The 23,943-nt window shown below is 47.5% G+C and overlaps 1 protein-coding gene and 1 long non-coding RNA gene across 5 annotated transcripts in view; one reads left to right on the forward strand and one right to left on the reverse strand.

The window, feature by feature from the left end:
- LOC124850070 overlaps positions 1 to 14,164 on the forward strand; it is a 32,660-nt gene extending 18,496 nt beyond the window's left edge. For both annotated transcript variants that reach the window (XR_007030893.1, XR_007030894.1), the window contains 2 exons: positions 6,266 to 6,378; positions 12,130 to 14,164. This is a non-coding gene — a long non-coding RNA (uncharacterized LOC124850070). The remainder of the gene's footprint in view (positions 1 to 6,265; positions 6,379 to 12,129) is intronic.
- Positions 7,857 to 23,943, reverse strand: part of znf407 (zinc finger protein 407) — a 147,347-nt gene continuing 131,260 nt past the window's right edge. For all 3 annotated transcript variants that reach the window (XM_047332836.1, XM_047332837.1, XM_047332835.1), the window contains exon 10: positions 7,857 to 9,514. In XM_047332836.1, coding sequence (XP_047188792.1) covers positions 8,664 to 9,514 — 851 coding nt within the window. In that variant the 3' untranslated portion in view covers positions 7,857 to 8,663. The remainder of the gene's footprint in view (positions 9,515 to 23,943) is intronic.

Consider the following 23,943-nt stretch of genomic DNA (forward strand, 5'->3'; position numbering starts at 1 on the left):
CCGTAAGGATACGGGGCCGATCCCACGTCCCGTATTAACTGAATATGAGCAGGGTTTGGTTAATGGCGACCATGACACACCAGCCTGTCACTGATCTGCACATCTCTGTCACCGTCACAACCTCGACCAGCTTTTTAATGAGAGCGGCCGAGCTTCCTGTTGACAGGACACCTTCCAACAGAAGGAGAGGGGAGAGAAGGGACGGTGGGCAAAGGAAGAGGAGAAGGAGAGCAGTGGGAAGAGAAGGAGGAGGAGAGCAGTGGAGAGTGTCGAGGCTTTCTGAGCGGAGTAGGAATTAACAGGGCCCCAGGGACGGCCAGATCAGAGCCAGGGTCCCCAGAGAGCACTTACCACAGGGGCCCCCCCACGCTTGTTACAGCAAGGCAGGGGCCACCAGGGGACTCCCAGGGCTACACTTCACAAATGTGAGGCTCAGTTCACCAATGCGAGATGGTTAAAAGGCAGACGGTCAGGGTGGGAAGGAAAGCGCTCCACAATTATGTCCTGCTTTGAAACATCCGGCGACGAGAGCACCGGAGAAATTATACCAAGCTCGGATATGTTTAAGATCAATTTGGGAATAAATCCTCGCAGATGACGTATTCCTCTTCTCTGAGAACATTATGCTCAAAGGCTAACTCCCATGTAAGGTCTTTTTAGAGGGCTGAAATGCCAACTGGATCACTGGGGATGAGGGAATTAGCCAATAATGTGAGTCCTGTTGAACGACACAGACACCACCCATTGGCAGGGCCATAAATTTGTGGCTGCAGTTCCTCCGTGGCACAGTCGGGAGTAGTCTCACATCTAATCCAATATCACTGACACTAAAACTCAATCCAGCAAATGAGATCAGCCCAAGAGTTGAGGTCTCACTTCCTCGTTGTACATCACGATATAAAAAAAGAAGTCGCGGACATAAAAAGGAAAAGTCCAGTGGACGTGACGGGGGGATGACTAACGGGGAAAATCGCTGCTAAATAAATCTTTGCTCGTGAACAGAGATATTTGACATTCACATTTTTAGTCACGTCATTAGGACGCAAACACACATGGGTCCATTTATAAACATTTCACAGACTGACGAGAGTCCAAGGGGAATGGAATGTAAGTGTAATAAATGAAAACAGAGTTGTGTTGCAAGAGCAGTCTATGGGATCTCTCTTCATTAGAAATCTGACTCATCTGCCCCGAGTCCTTTCCTGTTTTTCTCTGTGAAATTGTATCAGACAGTTGGTAAAACTAAGGAAATCTGTGCCTCGTTTTCAGCAGTGTCAACATGCAGTCAAAGATGCGGGACTGGGGCCTCGCAGGGTTAAATTAGCAACGGATACAAAACACATTTGTTGCCCTCCAACGGACAAACACATTTTCAACAACCTTTTGAAATGGCTCAAAATTACCAACATTTCAACTGGTTGCCCCGGCCGAGTTGTGATCCATCAATCGGCTCAGTGAATGAAAAAAAAATATGGACGGAACAGATTAATACTGGTCAGGCTGGCGTTATTCTTTTCTGCCAGCAGATGTTAACCATAGTTTTATTGGTATCAAACCCTAACCCTAACCCAAACCCCTAACCCTAACCCAAATTGTGAGAAGTACTTGGCAGTAATCAGTGTTCTAGCAATTGTAACAAAATATGGGAAGTAGTAAATTTCACACTGGTCCAAACGGAAAATGTCTCAACAACTATTGAATAGTTATTTAACGGTTGTAATGGCGTATAAACTACCAAGAGTATGAAACCTGCTGACTTTGGTGATGCCTTCGAGATCTCCCATGAGGTTGATGTTTGTGGTTTAGGCAAAATCTGCGTGATTTAAACACGTGCTATCCCTGCATTTTGTCCAAAACATTAATTAGAACCAAATATTGGCCAACCTTTGTTTCCAATATGCATTGTTTTTCCTAACTAACAAATGTAAGGATGCCAAGATGCGAAACTAAGATGGGGAAGATGCTTAACATCCTACCTGCTGAAATTCAGCACGTTAGCATGCTAATGTTAGCATTCGTCTTGGAACACATCTGCGTGTTAAATTAAAAACATTAAATTCCAACTCACGTCTATATGTGGAACAGAATTGCCCCGCCTTCTTTGCTTCGTATGATTCAGTAACTTTGACCCTGTGCTGGATTTGAGTTCATTTTTCGGGGGAATAATGTTTGTTCTTGTTTTAGAGCTGCGACCGGCTACAGGCTACAGCTGTAGTTAATATGAAGACCGTGGGAGGTTTATTAAATGCTGTATGATTTGCTACCTTGCGGACTGTTAGCATGTTAGCCAAGTTAGCCTCACTAGCTTGGCTGTAGCCTCACAGTCTTAAAGGGACAGTTCAGTGATTTTGAAGTGGGGTTGTATGAGTTACTCATGCATAGTTAATGTCCCCTCATGGAGATGGAGAGCGTCTTTTTTGCCACATTTTAAATTATTAGTGCAAACTTTAACGACTGTCTGGCGGAAAACTGAAGCAGTGAAAAAATACGTCCTCCAGCGTACAATTGAACTGATATTTTTTTTTAAGACGTTCTCCGGTGGTCCCCTCTGCAACAGTGGGACTACGACTCTCGCTACTTCCACTTCTCCTCCAAACTCTGTTAAATGACATCGCTGATCTCCATCTCCATAAGGTGACATATTAACTATGCATGACTAACTCATACAACCCCACTTCAAAATCACTGAACTGTCCCTTTAACTATTTTCTCTCCTAGTTGCCAAAATAATGCGAGGACCTGTGAGTTGTTCGTGTATTTCTGTTGATATCTAGTCCCGTCAATGTCATGATCAGTGTTCCTACAGTTGTCTGGAGGTAAAACGAAGTGGGGAACTAGAGTGAACCCCCCCAAAAAATTGATTTGACAAGCCCAACCTACACAGTTGTACTTTAACTGCTCACTTGTTTTCTTTGCCTCATTTCGGTGAATTATTTCCAGGTTTTTTTTTTTCCACGTCGGCGCCGCTTGTTGTTCTCCCTTTGCTTCTTTATCCTCTAAGTGTTTTCTAATGGAGTGACCCAATTTTTGCCGAGCGGTGCATTAAAGATTCACCTTGTCGTGAAATATTTTCCGAATCACGGAAAAAAACTAAATTTAACCAATTTTTCTCCCTCTCTCTCTCTTCATCCGTCATGCTGTTTGTTTTGATAAAACGAATATACCAACAGATTTAACCCCTATATGGCAGCGCTGACACGAAGCAGATGGCTGCAGCAGCTATGGAGAAAGGTGTTATCGCAGGCTGACAGTGAAGATCTGCTATTTAAACAGAGAGCGGCTCGCTGGCGCTGGCGCTGGGTAGCGTGAGTCGAACCACGCGAATCAGACACCGCGGAGGCCACCGCTATAAAACTGAGGACGTCAAATTGTTTAATTCAAAAGGCGTAGGTTTAAGGCTTAACATTTTTCATACCCTCAAGAGGTGTATGCAATTTTAAACATTGTAAATATAAATGGAGGCGAAGCCAAACCGGAAGTGTTTTTGAGAGCATTTCAACACACTGTTGAAAAAGTGATGCTTTCGTGAGGGCAGAGGGAATAGACCCCCCACCCATCCACTCTCCGCCCCATCATCTACTTTTCCTTCTGCCGGAGATACTCTGTGTCTTACACACAGTTTCTTTTTCTTTTTGATGCTTTGAAGTGATATTCCTCGGTGTTGTGTGCCTAATTAAAAAGCACTTATAGTTGTGTCTGGTTCAAGGTTGAAGCATTGCCGTCTCATCACGGTTAGCTAATCAGAAGCCTTTTGAATCACCGCAGCATCCCTTCTTAATGAAGTGCCGCAGACAGTCGATGGGGCGACTGGCCTGGTGTTTCCATTTGAATCTTTCTTTTATGGGGGTGAGGGTAAGCTGCTCCGCGAAGGAATAGAGAACGCTCGCCATTTTGGAGGGGGGGGGGGCTGTGTGTGCGTGTGCGTGTGTGTGTGTGTGTGTGTGGGATGGAGTGGGGCTGTAAATTTCTGTCAGGCGCTGAGGTGTGTGTGGCAGGGAGACGGGGGGGGGGGGGGGCTATGCAGGGATTAACATGATCAAAGACACAAATGCAGCCGAGCCACATAAGCAAAGTAAGAGAAGGGGAGAAGAGTCATGCAGGGCTCCCCCCGCACACCCCTCCCCTTTCCCCCCCATAATAACTCCCATGGAAGAAATGAACCGTAACTGAACTGTGGCTTCACCCACGCCCCACCTCCGCCCTCAGACTACTATCGATTCACGGCAACTGTGCGCGACGACAAAAACAAACATTGGACGCCGACCGTACACGCGGCTGTACGTGGCCTATCGACGTAAGCACGGATGCATGTACCGTGCAGCACGGCGACATTCCGGGTTCTAGCGAGCAGGCCGGGCGCGTGTAGAGGGAGACAGACAGGAAATAAACAAACAAGTCGGGGGTTTAATAGAATTGTACCTGAAGCCCCGAGGACACGCACGCACACACAAACAGAGCGTATCAGCCGGCATGCTAATACTGCCAAAGGGAAGGCAAAACTAATAGCGGAGACATTAAGAAAATGATCCCCAGGCTGATATGTTTTCTATAGATGGCGACTAAACAGAATTGCCATATTTATCATACTCAGGGAAACAGAGAGAGAGAGAGAGAGAGAGAAAGGGAGAGACCCCCATCCACAGTCCTGTCCCTCTCTGTTGTCCCCGGGAGAGTAATGAGAGTTGCCCCTGGGAGAGGGTGCAAGTTAGTGTTTCTGTGCATGTGTGTGTGTGTATGCGAGCGTGCATTTATTTGTGTGTGTGTGTGTGTGTGTGTGTGTGTGTGTGTGTCACCGAACACGGCGAGTTCCCGCGCCCACAGTGGGCTAGGGTTCCTACAACCGTTACAGCAGCATCCCCCGGGCCCGTTACACAAGTGAACGTCCTGCGCTTACGGTGAAAAGCACAAAGGGCGTCGACCTTGGCACCCGCGGCTCCACCTGCACGATGCTGAGAAATCTGGAACATTCACAGAACATGAAACTGTCAATAGATGAGAGCTTTGTCCCAATAGGCCGACAGCGAACTGGAAATCCTTTAAATTTATAGAATTGCATTGTACTTCATGAGATAATGTATCTTGTATTCATGCTCTCTATCCACAAGGTAACTAGTAACAACAGAGGTACATTAATGTACTTGTCAGGTAATGTCCTACCTGAGTGGCCGTTGCCTTCTTCCACCGCAGCCAGCTGAACAGGAAAGAGCACGATGAACGCCGACAAACTAAAGACGTCAAATTGCTGTTTGAGGTTAAAAAAATTTCTGTCAATAGTTACATTGTAAACAACCCTTTTATGCGTTATTCTACCCATGCTCCTCATCTCTCCATCCATGCCTCCCCCCTCCCTCCCCCTCCCCTGCCCTTCTCCCGCTCTCCAATTAAGCTGCGGCGGCAGGTTTCCATCAGCTGTCTGCTCGTCTGACGCAGGACTCCTCGGAGCAGAGGGCTGTCAGGAAATGAACTCATCACTGGGTGACAGCTGCTAATTTCTCCCTCTTCCATGTCACACGAGTGGCCTGCTGCAGTTAATAATGAGCCATCCAGCCCTGATTAGGGAGACACGCAGGGAGGGGTGGCGAGGAGGACGCACACACCCACACAATGCAGAACACAATCACTCAGACGGACATGTAGAATCATGCACAAGCTGCAGCGCAGACGGACATTCCCATTCAGAACAAAAAAAAACTAAAACAAACGACACCGTGGACCGGGGATGTTAGCGGGGCTCACGCTCTGTTTGTCTCGGGGCTCATGCTCTGTTGTTGGTTTTACAGGCTGCATGAGGTAGTATATACACTCAGGAACACCTGTTAACACCTGCTTATTCTTGAAATGATCAAATCAGCCAATCATGTGGCGGCAGTGCGAGCGCGAGCTTAATGCAGATACAGGTCAGAGGTCAGGTAATGTTCCCATCAGACACCAATATGGGGCCAAAATGGAGTCTGAGGGACTTTGACTGTGGTGAGATTGTCGGGAGTGTGTCTGAAACTGATGATCTCTCTGGATTGTCACAGGCACAACAATCTCAAAATGTTCAAGAGGGTCTGGCTGCAGAACTCCAGAACTCTAGACCAGAAACACGAGACCTCCACTTTAGACTAAAGGTGAAGACAGGAGAAGTCTAGAGTGGAGCTCCAGTCTGCAGCCAGACCCTTCTCAGAATGTTTCTCAGATCGGTGTAAAAAACTAAAAAGAAACATCGTGTCGGTCAGTTAACACCAGTCACCACCAACTTACATTATTGTCTGATTTTCAGAACAGACCAGTGATCTTCGGTGATCTTCGGTGAACTCCCCAGTCACCGGATGTGAACCCAACAGAACCTCAGGATGTGGCGGAACATGTCAACATGGAGCTGAACCTCACGGGGTGAGTTTCCAACATCTTGTGGAATCAATACCACAAAACAATTGAGGCTGTTTGGTGAGTAGAGTTAACCAATATATAAGTAATTTGTGCCTGATCAAGGTAGTTCAGTCGTAGTTCCTGCCACGTCCCAATACTGTACACAAAACTCTTTGAGGTGATACAGAATGTCCAAACTTATTCATGAAAAGTTTTTAATTTGACTTAAATAATTAAATTCATGGAATAATAAGAGTTTCTGTTCTGCCAATGCTGGCAGTTGCGTAAAGTCAAGGTGCCCAACGTGGAACCACAAAAAATCTGATGAGTCGCACAACAATTACACAGAGAGGAATGCGTAAATGTTATGCTACGCAGAAATAAGATTACATTTCTCACACGTTTCACTAATCATTACTCCTTTTTAAAAAAAAAGAAGACTTTCAGGACTCTACTAAAGCTCATGCTACGGCTGTCAGTTTTACGTACACACGAGGCGTGGATGGCGTTACTGCGTTTGTTTGCGTTTTTGTCAACAACCTTCTCACAGGCGTGTGACGTCGGCTGCTTCGCCCAGAAGACGTGTCCCCTGTTAAGTGTGCCTATCTGTGCTGAACGGTACAACAAGAAAAAAGAAGAAATAAGAGTATGAAAAGACTGTGTGAGTTTATAAATGCAACATGGGGCTGGGAGCAGGAGACAAAGACCGGCTCAAAGGCAGACAGGTGTTATGTGAAATTACAGGCTCCCTTCTCTCTGTGTGGTTGTGGATTTTTTCGCTGCTCTTTCACTGCTCTCTGGCCTCACCTCTCTCAGCATCCATCTGTAATCCTCTCATTTTTTCCTGCCCACTCCCTCCGCTACTTTCTCTCCCAGCCCACCTTCTCGCTCTGCGTACTCGCTGCGTGTGTGTGTGTGTGTTGAAGGGATGATCTTTTGATGCCCTCGGTGTGTGCGCGAGTGCTTTTCTCTCTCTACTTTCAGCAGTTGGCCATTGTGTTTGCAGCCGTCATACTGCTCTCCCACTCACTCCATCAGAAACCAGGCCTGTGCAGGGGCCTAAATGAATATTGATTCTCCCTCCAGTGCTGAATACTGCTGGGGAGAAAGAAAAAAGGATGAGTGTGTTGTACACAATGAACAGAATGGGCCTGACGGGGGGAGAGAAGAGAGCATGACGATTAGGACGACGGTGATCATGATGACGATAATGATAATGGTGATGATAATGACCATGTTGGTGATCAGAAGGCATGATGGGAGCCATCGGTTGACGCATGTGCAGTGTGCATGCTTGTATGCCGGCGCCGTTCTGTACACGTAATCGCAGTATTGACAGCAAATTAAACTTGAACTTTAATAAATAAATCTGGACACGGTTGTTAAAAATCAGGCGCAACCTTTATTGTGACAAATGAAACTACATGAATGTTTTTTTCAGAGGTTTTTCAAAAGGAGTTAACAACACATGTAAATGTATAATTATCATTTCTATTTATTTGTAGCATAAGACATCCATTAGATCTGTTTTCAAAATCCAAAAGTTTATTGGTTTGTCACTGACATTAAAGGGGCAGTAAGCGATTCTGGAGACAGAATATTTCTCTCTTTGTTGTTGTTGTGATTTTCCTGCTCCCGGGTCGTGGGTGTGGGAGTCCGACTCCTAAACCACTAGGCCAAAACCACGGCGTTGCAGCGCCGCCCACCATCACGTCTCTTAACGTGTCGACGAGTGACGTCTACAAACTGCGCTCGGGGTGTTGTGTGGTGCGGTCTGTGGCTTTAGAAACGCTTACTGCCCCTTTAAACTAATTGCTACAAAGGATGAAAGAAAAATGGACAAATGAATGAACCAAACAATATCGCAACAACACGGAACATAAGATGATGAAATACATACGCATCCCGAGGAAAACTCTACCTCTATGGAACAAAATACACATTCTCCTTCGCAGTGAGCCATTTCAATCTCAGAATGTTAGATGTGATCTTAAAAAAATATTTAATGAGGAAATACATTCATTTCCTTTTCACGGGATTAAAAGAGTTGTTAATACAGTGTTGGTGTTTGTGATTAGCACCGATGCCTCTTTCCTTCACTGTCCCGCTGAATGAAGGATGTTTAACCTGAGTTAAGCCCGACAGAGGACAGTAAGACAACAGACAACAGAGGTCATGGAGAAAATGAAATCAAAGGGAACAAGGGAAGAGGAAGAGTGTAGAGTCTGATTTCCTAATGCAGACTTCATCAGGATTAAACCGAAGTGAAACGAGAAATCTTTACCTTCATCACCCGATGTCTCTCTCTTCTATCCTTCCAGGACCAAATTATGAGGCGCTCCGTCCAAATACACCACCATCTCTTCCGCGGCCTGCTGCTCCGCCTGCTGCACCTCCCCTTCCCCCGCCTCCCCGTACACGCCCTCCTCCACCTGCAAGGTGCAATTGTCCAGCTCCGTCACGATGTAGTGGGTGCCTTCGTCGTTGACGATGACCTGGGTCACACCTTCCTTCATCATCTGCGACGCGGCGAGCTGCAGCACCTCCTGCATCCCCTCCCGGTCGGCCTCCCGGATGACCCGCACGTTCTCCTGCTCCTGTTTCGCCCGCACCTCGCTCTGCGCCGCCTCGGCCATCTCAGGGGTCAGGACCTCGTGGATGACGGTCGCCTCCCCTTGCGTTTCCTCCTGATGGCCCATTTCGCTGACGGCGCTGAGCAGCGCGTCCAGGGCCGTGGACGACTCGGAAACGCTGTGGCCTTTTCCCGCGGTTGCAACTCTGCCGACGGCGCCCAGCTCCTCCCTGGCCTCCCCCGACTCCAGCACCACGAACTGGGTGCTGTCTCCGGCCAGGTGGGCCCCGCCAGATGCCACCTCCCTCCCAGAGGCGATGACTTGTCCGTCCTCGGTGATGTGCAGCACCTCTGCCACCTGGCCAGCCATGGCCAGCGTCTGCAGGGTGGCGGCGGCCGACTCCTCCAGGGCCTGGTCGATGGACACCTCGCCGCCGCCGTAGCCCTGGATGATGATGACCTGCTGGACTTGTTCGTCGTGTTCGAACTCCTCCGACGTGCCCTTCCTGTGCACGGGGGAGTCCATGGTCTCCACGAACGTAGCCCCCTGGCCCTTCAGCCGACACTCGAAGGACTTGCACACGATACCTATCGGGAACAGAGAGACACGTTTCACATGACACGTCATAATTTTGACATTTGGCAGATACTTTTTTCTTATCTGTTCTTAAACTGCTAAAACATCAAATGTAACTAAAACTGAGTAGACAATGAGAGACTGGAGAGCATCCGAACTTCATTGGTAGTCCCTTTGGATAGAAGTGTAGAAATGAAAATATAGAAGGAAAGTAGTTTACAGTACACATACAGTAGCACACATGGTCACATGTATCAATCACTGCGAGAGAGAGAAAAAAAAAAGAGGCTGATGCAACACTGCACATATTTTGTGTCACCAACGCACGGAGGAAGAGAGTGGGGAGATGCGGCTGGTGCTAATTGAGCCACGCCGTGCCCTCTCAGATCGCAGGTTGCCATGGCGTTTCCAAGGTGATAGGAACAGTGTTAGAAATGCCATTGTTTAAACAGCGCCGGGGCTCAGACACTTGTGGGCTAATCTATGCAGAAAAATGGGGATTTGAGACAGTGAAGAGGGGACTCTTTCCACGCTCGGCAGAGGTGAACTTGCGGCACGGAAAAGCTGAAAAAACACACGTGGTTTCGTTAATGGAGGAGCATGTTGACATTCATTTGCAATGTTTTAGTTTTAAGGTGTGTCCTTGAAAGTTTTTGCAGACTCTACAACCCTCCCAGCTCATGAAACCCTCACGGATTCTAACAACTCCCTCCGAAAGCCTCACCTCTTCACGAAATAGAACCCTTTTTTTCCCTTCTTCCTTCCCTTTGCCCACTTCCAGAAAAGTTGACATTTTGGAAGTGGAAGGTTTTAGCCCCAAGGGTATAGCAACAAGATCACACGGATCCCACGGTACATACAGGAACGAGCTCATCAATCATTGATATTCCCATCTCCCTCTGACATTTAATGTCCTGCATTCGCGAGGTTGACAATGTGGTCGGGGAGTCAGAGTTTGTGTCTCTGACCCAGCGGGGCCCCGTCCGCGAACAGGCACAGGGATGTGTTCACTTTAATTCTTACTCTCACTAAGGCAGTGCACACTCCCGCGCTGGAGGAGACAGTGAACACTTCACCTGTTGAGAGTGTGTCCAGACTAGTGTTACGATCCGGACGGATAGAAACTGAAACACAGCCTTTATTATTCCTAATGGCTACAGTCAGTGTGTATATAAACCCTGACGGGCCTAAATGATAATCTACAAAACTACATGTAGAAAAACTGACATTAGAAGGTCACGAGACCGCAGAGTAATTTTTATAGTGCAGAGGGACAAGGTGAACTGTCTCCACCTTGTCCCTTACAGAGTTTTAAAACACTTCCATACTTGTCTTTCTCTCTGTCCGTCTCTTCCACCGTGAGTCTCTTTATCTTTTTTATTTCTAGTAGTTTCTCTTTCGCCCTAAATGTGGAGTGTAAGATTACAATGTTCCTTTGTTTTAAGGAACACTAACCCCACAAAAAAAAATCACCGTGATGCTGCCGTACACAAGGCAACAAATTGGTGAAGCAAATATCGGTTCAGCGCTTCTGTCTGTACAGTATCTCAAGTGACAAGCACCGCGTTGGTTAGCGTGTGTGGACTGCGGCAGCGGGGATGAAGACAGCCAGAGGAAGTTGGGGTCGTAGCGCAGCAGAGGTCACCGCGGAGCTGAAAGCGGCCCGAGCTAACTGCTTGCGCCCAAATGCTGCGAGCGGATTGGTCGTCTGAGGAGGGACAATAACTCGATGGCTGTGCAGTTGCTGCATTACCATAAAACCTCTGTGTGTGTGTGTGTGTGTGTGTGTGTGTGTGTGTGTGTGTGTGTGTGTGTGTGTGTGTGTGTGTGTGTGTGTGTGTGTGTGTGTGTGTGTGTGTGTGTGTGTGTGTGAGTGAGTGAGTGAGTGAGTGAGTGAGTGAGTGAGTGAGTGAGTGAGTGAGTGAGTGAGTGAGTGAGTGAGTGTGAGAGAGAGAGAGAGAGAGAGAGAGAGAGAGAGAGAGAGAGAGAGAGAGAGAGAGAGAGAGAGAGAGAGAGAGAGAGAGAGAGAGAGAGAGAGAGAGAGAGAGAGAGAGAGAGAGAGGCATGGACTGTTTTTATGTAGCTCTTCTCTGGTCTTATCAACCACAGAACGAGTCACATTCACACAGCGCCGCTAGTCACCGCACCTTTTCTGTTCATACACTGTCGTCGGTGCCGTCAGTGGCGACTCAGGCTTGAGTGTCTTGCCCAAGGACACTTCGGCATGCTGTCTGGGGGGGAAGTGGGGAATCCCACCATGAGGTCAGGCTTTGCTGGGTGCGAGTGTTTACAGTACGGGCTGCGATACGCGTTTGAATGTATATGCGAGTCCCTGATTGTGTTTGCTTAACGTGTGTGTGTTGTGGGGGTGGCGGGGCTACGCGTGGCCACTGTGTGTCACATTAGCCGCGGGGCGCTGTCGGCGGCGGCCCCGCTGAGGTTTATGGGGTGTCACTCAGTCGCCTCAGCCATGAATCAAGTTAATGTTGCAGATCCCATCTCCTCAGTTGTCCTGCGCTCCCGGTGGAAGAACAACATTTGAACAGCGTGATTTGGCCCCGGCGAGAGGCTGATGCCTGTTTAATATGTGTTTTTCAGTGTTCAGACTGACTGATCCTTTTAACAGGAAGTGCGAGAGAGGAGGCGCGAGCGATGGAGAGAGAGGCAGGCTGCTTTATTGGCTGTGATGTGAAACAAGATGGAGGCTCCCCGAGAGGAATAAAACAACGGGAGGAAGGAGAGGATGCAGCGACGGGGCGGCGATGTCACTTTGATTTCCAGATGACAGAAATGTCTAAAGGAACGTCTTACTGTAAGAGTGAATCAAAATGAACTTGTGCACAGCAAATGTGCAGGGAATTTTACTTTCTATGTAAATTTACTGAATACTAATTTCATTCGCATATTTAAACACAGTGCAGTGGTATGTGTATGTCATTTCTTGTTTTTTGTCCAGATGACTCTGGTATTTGTAGTTATTTTGTTATTAGGGAAAGCAGCAATATCGAAGACATCAAAGAAAAAGGACCAGAGAGACGATGATGAACGACGATTAAGAGCAAAATTATGTTTTTGTTTTTTTTATGTTACAGTTACCTCGTAATTCGTATATTCTCGGGGCGGCTGCACCTGAACGTAACAGGCCAAGAGGTCCCGAAACATAAACAGTTATCATTATGTATAGCACTCAAAGATAGATAAGTCCATAAGCGGATTCAAGTCTGAATATTCTCAAAAGTGCATTTAAAATTTGGAAAGATCGCAATTTAGGAAATGGATCGATCGGCCCAAAAACTGACCTGATTATCAGCGATGTGAAGGACAAATAGCAGCTGAGAGTTATATTTCACACGTCTGCACTGTGTGGGAAGATAACAGCGATGAGACTGAATCTATTCTCCAAATGGGATAAATCCTAATTAATGAACCCTTCCTTTTCCCCTGGACTCTAGAGTCTGACGACCGTTCCGTGTGTGGTGTGACTCGGTGTCTTTATACCGGCGGGTGTGTTTGTGTTAGGAGTCGGGGTCAGCGGCGCGGGAGTCTCCCTGCTCGGTGTACGGGTACAGATGCAATTATTGATCAGCGAATCAATGGCCTGGCCTGTGGCAGGGGCCCGGGGCCTCTAAGTGGCATTACTTCAGCTCGGAGAGACCGCCAGGGGAGCGGTCAGACAGCACTTACCAGCAGTTAGAGAAATTAACCTTAACACCGAGACACCGGCGCGCACACGCACACACACAATCAATTACGCTCGCTGCAACACAGGTCAGCTCGCTGTGAATGTAAGCTCACTTGCACATGCACATGTAATCAGGCCACACACACACACACACACACACACACACACACACACACACACACACACACACACGTCCTGTTATACGTGTGAGGACATTGTGCTGGCGGTATTCGTTCTTCAATCCCGCAAACTAAATTCACCCCCCCATTAATCTGAATACACACCACAACAAATGCTAAAAGACAAAAAATTCCACTTGAATAGAAACTACAATCAGCAAAGTCTATTATACTGTATCAAACCATAACGTGGGAAAGGACGAGAAAAAAAACAAACAAACATGCTCACCAAAACAATTACAAGGTCAGTGGTGGCACAATGAAACGGCCTCGGCTCAGTTCTAAACTGCAGCGCGGAGCCGTTTACAATCCTTTTACCAGCCGATTACCTTCAATTATAGATATGGAATCCAGTGCCTTAAAAAGAGACGCGATGGAGATGCCTCAACATGACACACATACGGCTGTTATTTGTGGGGGGATTTTTTTTTTACAGATGAGGTGTGTGTGTGTGTGTGTGGGCTTTTGAAGGTGACACTGCTAAGTAGATAAAGTGTCAGTTCAGGGTGTATCCAGGTCACTGGGGATGGCCTGCATATGAGAGCATGGTGTTTGTGTTTATTTTAATGTATACAAATTTGTGTCTTTTATTTTGTATTATTATTTTGGTTATTTTTCTACTTTTATCGTTGTTATGTTATTAATCTTTAACTTGTTTTTATTGTATACACTTTTAAGAAAGTGCCACATAAACAAAGTTTTTCATTAAATCATATCTATTATTAAAACATACTGTTTCTGTTTAAAAAACAGACGACTTGACTTTACTGTACTACTGCAGCATGTGTATACTATATATATGTCTGTGTATGATATTAAATTTCTATATTATTTAAGTGTGCAGGGAAATTTCTATGTACATATACATATTTCATACAGTATTTTTGATTCATGTGGAGTTTTAAATTCGAACTGAACGCGTTACTACAAAAAGACAATCATCCATACGTGTGTGTGTTTGTCGACGTTTATGTGTGTCTGTTTGAGGAGCTCGGTACACGATGACCTTACCTGCCTCCCCCCGTCCCCCCGCGAGGCCTCAGGCACAGCCGCATGTGTTTCCTGTGCGTGTTGTGTGTGTGTGTGTCCACCGCGTGCTCGGCGTGTGCGCACAAACCAGCGGGTCAGCTGAGGTCTGGCTGGTGATGGCTCTACTTTGTCTGGTAGGGACAGCCCGCTACTGTCACCTTTACAAACGCCATGAATCAACGCCAGGGGAGGGACAGGTCGGCCGACCAAAAAACAACCAATTATACAGCAGGCAGATTGACACCGTGCGGACGGGAGCGAGAGGGAGATGGAGAGACACTGAACACACCCCAAGGACGAATAAACATGAGAATGAGGCCACCGACAGACAGAGGGCCTGTTCCACTGGTACACCGGCTCTGAGGGTCAATATTAATCCATCAGCGACTCCAGCTAGAATGAAGCAAAGAGCGGATATCTTCACCGTAACATCATCGCATGAATTAACGTGTGTGTTGACAATTGACGTGACACAATCGGTTCGTCAATAACGTCCACAAAGCCTCTTAAAAGGTCGTTTTGCATAAATCATCTGCTGCCCAGGAAGTTCATGCATTTCATGTTTTTGGGGCGGCGAAGAGTTTTGTGTCGTCTTTACTTTCTTTATTTAGAGCCTCCCACGACCGACAGAAGCGCTTGGGGCCTGGCAGGGAAGCTGTACGTCTAAGGAACGGCCCAAGATGTGCTTCCCGTTGCGGCCGTCGGCTCGGCGAGCACCGAGCCGACGTGTGAACATTTACATTCGGAGACATTTTTTGCCAAACGAGTTCGCAATGAAGACACAAGTTTAACGAGGGCTTAAAGGGGAATAATACAGTTTATACAAAAGATATAAATAATCTGACCTATCAGTTGTGACTGTTTTCAGAATACAGATAGATATGAATGTCAGTCCAGCCTCACGTAATCAAAAGAGAGAGGGAGAGTGTGTGTGTGTGTGTGATAATGTAGAATTTCTCTTAAATACAGGTATATTGTATCATTGCAACAATATCAGGTTTGATACTGGACAGGGATACAAAACAGGAAACGCTATCAGAAGGTGATGGTCATTCACGCACGCACACACACACACGGTACAACAGTGGTCAGGGGGAGCACAGGTCATCGTCCTGCTCTCAGCTCTTTTTCTGCTGACAGAGGACGACCCAGTGTGAGTATAATCTGGTCCACACGAACTCTATCTACCTCGTGTCCCCCAGGTCTGTGCCCCCAGAGAGGGAGGGAGGGAGGGGGAGAGACACGGAGAGATGAAAGGTGAAGAGGGGGAAATAAATTTCATTGGGGAAACCATCTGGTCCACCCCTTCATGTTTCATCCGTTCATCCTTAGCGTCCTTTTCTCTCTTCTGGGCAATCTGGGTAGTTACAGTTTAGGGGGAAAAAAGCCTATTTTTGTTTCAGTTGTACTCTATCCAATTATCAAACTATAAAAACACAAGAAAAATCTGATACAGCCATGATTCAGTTTTTTAAAGATGCATGCACGCTATTTTTCCAGGGCTGCAACTAACGTCTATTTTCACCATCAATTAAACGGTCAATTATTTTCTCGATTAATCCATTAGTTGTTTGGTCCATAAAATGGTGAAACTTATCGATTATGTTTCCCAAAATCGAAAGAAGATTTTTTTTCTCTCCCCACAAACCAAAGATAATCAGTTTGCTGTCATAGAGGAGCAAAGAAACCAGAAAATATCCACATTCAAGGAGCTGAAATCAGAGTATTTAGACTTTTTAAAAATCAATTATCGAAAAATAGATTGCAACTAATTCAGTACTAATTGATCAATCTATTGACCGTTGCAGCTCTAGTTATTTTAATGTCATGACACAAAGAATTTACCAGACACCCAATTGGTTCCCGGATTATTATTTCTTTCCACAAGAGAGAGAAAGGGACAGACAGAATCAGACGTGGACATTTGAACACAGTGTCCCTCTGCGTGATCAGCGCGTCTTCCGGGCGCACGGCGCGCAGGTTGCTGAGAATTTATCTGTTCGGCTGCAGATGAAAAAAGAGCAAACGCGTGGGAGGTGCGAGGCCTGATCATCAGCCGCCGCCAGCGAGAGGGCGTTGCGGTGCCGCGGGTCCTGAAACACCTGAGGACTTGCAGGTTGACGCCACGGATTACGTTTCCCCTGGGAGAAGCAGGCGGAAGACGCATCATGTCAACTTTACCAACGTCTAACCAGATGTGACTAATGTATAACTTTTTATTTTGTTCGGAGTGCGCGCCTGTTTCCCCGACGCTGTAAATCACAGCGGCTATTTGCAGCCTTCAGACGATGGTCGGAAATGATCACAGTGGGATCCAGAGAGAGCCTGGTCCACTCGTCCGAGAGGGCCGGTTGACATATGAGACAATAACACAGATCATAACACTCCTTCCTTTCTTCTTTCTCATATTGCCCATTACCCCTCCTTCCTTTTGCCTTCTCTCGTTCTCCCCATTAGGCCTTTCGTTTCATCTCTCCGGCCTGTTTTCCATCCTCCTCTCCTTCCTCTCTCTCTCAAAACCTCTGGAGGTGGACCTTTGATTGCTTCTTTAATTAGCCACGTCAGGCAGCTCCGTGGATTTACAGGGGATGTCGAACTTCTGCAGATAATTACGTGCCCTTTTCCTTTTCTCTCAATTGCTACATCCCTCCCTCCATCCTCTTTCCACTGCCCCCCCCCCCACCCCCACCCATCTATGCCTCTCACTCACTCTCCCATGATTTAATGATTAATTATGGATGTGAGTTTGAGAATAAAAGCTCTTTCGCTAATCAAAATGAAATTTCCCCCCATCTGGTAATAACAGCGTGAAGATGATGTGGCCGATGTCTTGTTGTTGCCAAAGCCTTGGTCCCGCGCAGCGATCTGAGCTCCGTCAAATTGAAATGAACACTCGCATCACAATAGCCCGCTTCAGAATTTCTGAAAAGCTGTGTGGAGACGTGAAGAGAGTGTGGACTGGATCGGGGGATGAAGAGAATAAACAAAGAACGAGGGGGAAACAGAGACGGAGAGAGAGAGAGAAGCGGAACGCAATGAAAGACGTGAGTTCCGAGGCCTGAACGGGGAAACAAAGAGAGGCCTCAAACACCAAGTTCGACCACAGCCCTCGTCGAGGAAGCGCTTTCTTTGTCCGAAGCTGGAGTTTCATTTCAACAACCATATTTAGAGTTGCAACTAACATCTTTTTATCTCCTGCTCCCATCGATTAATCAGCGGCCTGTCGGTTACAAACCGTCAATTGAGAGAAAACCTTTGCTCTCCCCGACAGTGTCAGATGGTGACATGTAAAAAGTGTTCGCTTTTTTCAGAAGTAGCTCGTGTCCAGGGCAACATCGGGCTCCACGTGGGGCGGAACTTCCTGAACCAGGAAGTCCGACTTCGTCAAAGTTGTGAATGGAACAAGACGTGCACAGTCGAAGCAGTGGTAAGGAGCTATGGGAGGAGCCGTGGAATAACAAATGACGCGCGCGCACTTCCCTTCCGCGCGCCACCTTGGATTGGATAAACAGATGTTGAAGCGCATTCGACTTGGCACAAGGTGTCTCTGTCTCCGTGACGGACCAGACAGCGCGAAGGACGCTGCACGACGTCCAACTCTACAGACGGTGTCTAAGAAGGAAAAGCTTTTCTTTTTCTTTTCCGCAAAACTGCGAGATGACGCTTTGCCAAGGAACATGATGAATATTGGCAGCAATAACTTCGGTCAGATGAAACCAGAAATACATTTGTTTCCATCAGATGGCGTCCAGCATGTTCGCTGTGGACCTGTCCAGGACTAACGGCACGCGCAGGAGGGGGCTGCGCCGACATTTAGAGACGGCAGTGTGAATGTAAGCTCGTGTGTCCAAAGACCGAATGAAAAGTTTGACCGGAGAGGACTTGTCCAACTCCACATTGATCCCAAACACATCACACGCAAGTGTTTATAAGGAAAGGGAAGAAGAAGAAAAGGAAGAAAGCTACGACCTGGCCAAGTATTTCCTCTGAGGTGGGAGGTAGAGCAACAGAAAATATTTATTTGTGAAGAACTGAGAACACCGCTCCACAGCGACGCACCGTGCCCAGGAAGATTGAATATCGGTGGACACAAAATATTAAAAAATAAATCGTATTGTAGTTTACTTAAGCTGCTTTCAGACATGCAGAGAAGTCCGGCCTTTTCCGTGGGGGCTGTATGCGAGGACAACAAACGTGGCTGCGGACGTCGTCCGCGAACTCCCCTCAGTAAAGCCTGCTGGACAATACCCGAGTGAGCCGATGAGAGAACACAGCAGGGGGGATCTCTGGAGGATTCGCAGGGAGCGAGTGGGCGCGTTGATGACCGTAAACAACAACACCGCTGCGTTCCTCAGTGGAATCATCATCACGTCCTGCCTCCTGCTGCTCCACCCAGACGCCAGCGAAGGTTCCGGAGAATGTCCCGACTTTCCACGTCCGAATCGGCACAATCTCCTGCTGTTTGCACACAAGTTTCGTGTCTGAAAACAGCTCTAGTCTAATGTTGCAGTTAATCCTCAGTATTTGGCTTCATTTTTTTTATCGGTGTTTGGCTAAAAACTAATTCAGCTGTATAAAATGGGCAGGACTTGTAATTACGATCCAGTGAGCAGGGCCGTAACGCAGGGGTCTTGTCGTTTACTGTACATGCAATCATCAGATTTCTTTGCTTCCTCCTCAACCATCAAACGGAAGTGACGGAGGTTTTTTCCGGCAAATCATCGTTGCACTTCCACCAAGTGCAGAGAGCAGAGGTCAAACTGTGCTACGCTCCACACACACACTGCGCTATGCATCACGCAACCTCACGCCACGTACCTCGGAGCGCACGTTCAAGTAGGTAGTCGCGCACTCGGGTGTGTGTTCAAATTCTTTTACACAACATTGGTGCTCATTTCAGTTTTTTTTATATTCCTGGTTGATCGGCTTGTGATCATCAGCTGAAATCACAGACTTTGTATTTACTGCATCATCCCCCACGCCAACCCAATCAAAGCCTGGCAAACAATACAGTATATATATATATACGTACAGGATGTAGCACGACAAGTCCCTATTGTTCCCCCGTCCGAGTGACTCACACTCGTACACAACGCGCACTCGCAGACGCACAGGTCTGTTTAGCTTAGTCTCCGATCCTCCCCGCCATATTTACTGGGTATTTACCTAACAGAGGCATGCTGGAGATATTTATCGTCCTGATGGCTCTATATATAGGGCTGAGAAGCTCCGGCGAGGAGAGAGCCAGGCGCGGTGGGAGGTTGCTTCTCTAATCTCCATCTTCAGGCTGACAGGCCTGAGAAGGCCCTAATGAATGGCTCTTTTCATCTGCACGCCTGTGTGTATGTGACAGTATAAATATTTAGCAATATTGGAGTCAGCCCGTGATTCTACACAGATGGAGTGATTGATGGCTCAGCCCCCTGACGCACGCCAAAGCCCATCCTGGAGATGTTATATAAACCACCACAGCCTCTCTCTCTCTCTCGCCCTCCTTCCATCATCATCTCCATCTCGCTCTATCTTTCACGCCGCCTCCTCTGCTCTCCGCCTCCTTCCCAGCTTGTCTTCTCACTGTTGATCCGCCCTCTGTGGCTCTGCCAATTTGCCTCACTGTTGAATTTTCTATCGTACAGTGTGGTGTCTGCGCGGCTGCGAGACGGGCTAAATCAGAGGAAAACAACCTGACAGGGAGGAAACAGGAAGGAAAAAAATTCCTTTTTTTTTTTTTAAAGCCTCTTATGAAAGATATTTTATAGAACTGCATTCCCAAACAAAGCTCAGATTGTCATCTCTTTGATTTGAATCATTTGTATTTGCTTTGCCTTGTATAATTCATGTTTGACTGTTTTATACCTAATTGTTTTTTAAAGCTCTTCATCAGGCTTTGTAAATCTACAACTTTACTTTTTTGTGTAAACTTTTTCCACTGGACGCTGATTATTACTGCACATAAGTGTATATGAGCACTGCTCCAATGTTGCTGCTTATTATGTTAAGTAAATCAAAGGTCAAACTGACCATGGCAATGAGAGAGCTATACTTTTCAAGCCCCCCCTCCACTCACATGCACAGATACAGTATATATGCATACACTCACATTCAGAAACATATGCCCAATGTTGTCATCTGTGTCAGAGAGAAAGCAGACACACACACACGCACACATGCACACGCGCACACACACACGCGCACACACACGCACACGCACACGCACACACACACACACACACACACACACACACACACACACAAACAAAGGCGAGGTTGTGTATTTGCACTTGAGTTCGGCTCTACTTGTGAGGACTGACTCATGACAGATGTTGACCACTTTTGTGAGGACATTTTGGGGGGTGTGGAAATTGTGGCTGGTCATGGCAGTGGGATTAGGGTTGAAATGGGATTAGAATAGTGGTCAAGTTGAGGTTACAACTTTGGTTAGGGGTTATATATACATGTGGTGGCTCTTGGTTGAGGCAAAGCTGAATCTCAATGGAAGTAATGTATACAAATCCATTGCATTTCAGTGTGAGTGTGTGTGTCTGTGTGTGTGTCTGTGTGTGTGTGTGTGTGTCTGTGTGTGTGTGTGTGTCTGTGTGCGCACACACCCCTCTGCATATCCAATTAAACTAAAATACAAGAAGAAAATCCCTGAACCAACACATGAGGACTTTAAGGGGGATGTTGAAGATGTATTAACCTTGTAATTGCCTGTGTAAAATATGCCCCCCCCCCCACCCCCCGGTAATGAAATTTCCTGCTTTAATTTGAAAAAATTGGGGAAATATCTCCCCTTTTTTGCCATATGTTTTCCCATTTAATTGCATTTAGGACTTCAATCTCAAACACCCCCACTGCTTCCGTGTGGGGAAGGACCAGCACCAGCACCAGACCGGCCACATCTATTAATCTAACTGTCTTTTATCGGAATTAGCATTCAAATGTGATCGGTTCCACTGCGCCTTCGCCACCGCTTCTAATTCCGACAAAATCCACTCCTATGCAATAAGTACAGTGCCCTTCAAGACCACTGCCTCCTCCCCCTCACTTTGAGAGGTATTGATTTTTATTTGTTCTGTAATGAGAACAATTAGTCTTTTTCCTGCCTCCCCTTCATCTATCACCTCCACATTTGCTGTGGCCCTGCCACCAGGCCGGCCCTCGGTCTGTCGACCCAGCTGGGGGCCTGCTCGCTGGGCAGGGGGATGCCACGGCTCCCCTCCGCTGAGGAAATACAACAAGCCCAAAGAAAGATGACAGAGGACATTTCACGCCCAGGAAAAGGTCTGTCTGGAAAACAATGTATGTTTGTACTTCAAATGAACATTTTCATACCAGAGGTATTATGGATTTAGTTTTTTCCATTGGTGCAATAGAAAAATTTGCTTCCAAAATGTTAAATGAGACCAAATAAAACACATTTGAACAAATTGAGCGTGCGTGAGCGGCATCTCGGACTGGGTCTCTCCATCTCCAGCCCGTCCACTGTAGCAGCCTGACTGTGATTGATATGGTGAATGCAAGAAATTACAGCAGCCACAATCCAGTGTGGCCGGTGTTAACATGCATCGTAAAAATGTGAAAACACGATCAAAAACTCGCGTCCATCCATTAAGGACGCTTTAATTTCCGCCGTGGCAGGTGAGTGGCAGGCAGGACCGACGGACTCGCGGCGATCAGGAGGCTCTAGCCTCCGTAAACCGGCTGATTGACGGGGTGATTTGTGACCGACTGACTCTGTAAGTGGCTAGCTGCTTTCTCCGTGTAGCAGGTTGTGCCTGTGTACAGTACAAGTGTGTGTGTGTGTGTGTGTGTGTATGACGTCAGGTTCTATTTCAGCCGTGGCCGGTGAGGAATGAAGCATCTGAAAGAGCCCATTTCTCTTGCCGCGCTGCCTGAGCCTTACTTACCCTAATGATGTATAATAGCCTGCAACTACACTTAACCTGAGCATTACTGTGGCAAAGACTGAGTGGAAGAGGCACACGCACGCACACACACACACACACACACACACACACACACACACACACACACACACACACACACACACACACACACACACACACACACACACACACACACACACACACACACACACACACACACACACACACACACACACACACACACACACACACACACACACACACACACGTAAAGGTCTAGCTCTTCTGAGGACTCTGTTTGCGAAAGGCTGCGAGGGCAGGAAACCACCTGGCACCGTGCGAAAAAATGAAAGACTCACAAAGTCGCGCCGGTTCAATTCCAATCAATCCCCGTTTTTTCCGTCTGATCGCCGCTCCGACACTTTGCTCCGCTGCTGACTCATTCTGCGGCTATGAGCTGAACGATACGAGCACTTTGCATGCTGCATCTGTTGTCTCTTAATTAAACTGGTCTCCCTGCGTGCCTGTGTATGTTCATACATGCAATGTGGAATCTGGCACTTTAACCCCCTTTTCACATTCATTAGCGCCGATGAGAGCGAGCTCATCGCTTACACGTGTACTTCATAAGTGACTCAATGAACGCACGTGTGTGTGTGTGTGTGTGTGCGCGCGCGCGCGCGGGCAAGACAGGTCGGAGACAGTGGAGAGACAGTAAATGACAGAGTCACGTGAGGCGGCTACTGTATGAAACCTCAGATCTAATCAATAGGAATGAGGAGGACGCCAGGCGCCAGCCAGAGGGTCACCACTCATCACTCAGGTCAGTGGCGAACACACACATGCGTGCACACGGCGCGCACACACACACACACACACACACACTCACACACACATGCATGGACGGGGAGGGCATTGCGCTGGGGCACATTACTAGACGGGACTATGAGGCGGTAGAGGATGGGTCAGAGAGAGGTTGAAGCACATTGCAACAGAGGGGGGAGCGGGATCGATGGGGGAGATTGAAGGAGCTCCGTAATACCGGAGGAGTCACGGATGTCCAGGCTACAGCTAAGCAGGGCCAGGAGACAGGTCAGTGGGTTAAAACAGCCTCGCACCACAGGGAGGAGGCATCGACAGGCCGTAAAAGAGGTGAGGGAACGGCACAGCTGACTGATTCTGATGCTGGTCGTGGCCGGATGGAATTGCGGCCGCCACGCGGTATCCTGAGTGTAGAAGAAGGGGAAACGGAGGTGATGGATTTGATCAAATTCACCAGTATGTGGCTTTAAATTAACAGGTTTGCCAACATGACAAATACAGCAGGCTTTTTAGCAACGCTTTGCGACAGGAGACAGCCTGCGAAGCTGCGGGAGCTGGCCTCCAAAGTGGGGCGGCAGAGGAACGCACCCCAACGTGCGTTTGGATGCGTGGGCTCTGCAGCAGGAGAGAGACACAGACGGAGGGACGGACTCGGCCCGGTGGCATTTAGCCCTGCTCTATAATGACACTGAGAGCCGGGGAGGAGACGCGAGCATTGTTATTGAATTATCGAAGGTGCGCGGCGAGGTATAAATCTGCCACGGAGATGCCATACATGCACAGAGGCCACCGGCACACACAGGCGAGGCTGCCGCGACGACTGCAGGCTACGACTCGCT

This window comes from Scophthalmus maximus, chromosome 1, assembly GCF_022379125.1.
Source record: "Scophthalmus maximus strain ysfricsl-2021 chromosome 1, ASM2237912v1, whole genome shotgun sequence".
Taxonomy (NCBI): Eukaryota; Metazoa; Chordata; class Actinopteri; order Pleuronectiformes; family Scophthalmidae; genus Scophthalmus; species Scophthalmus maximus.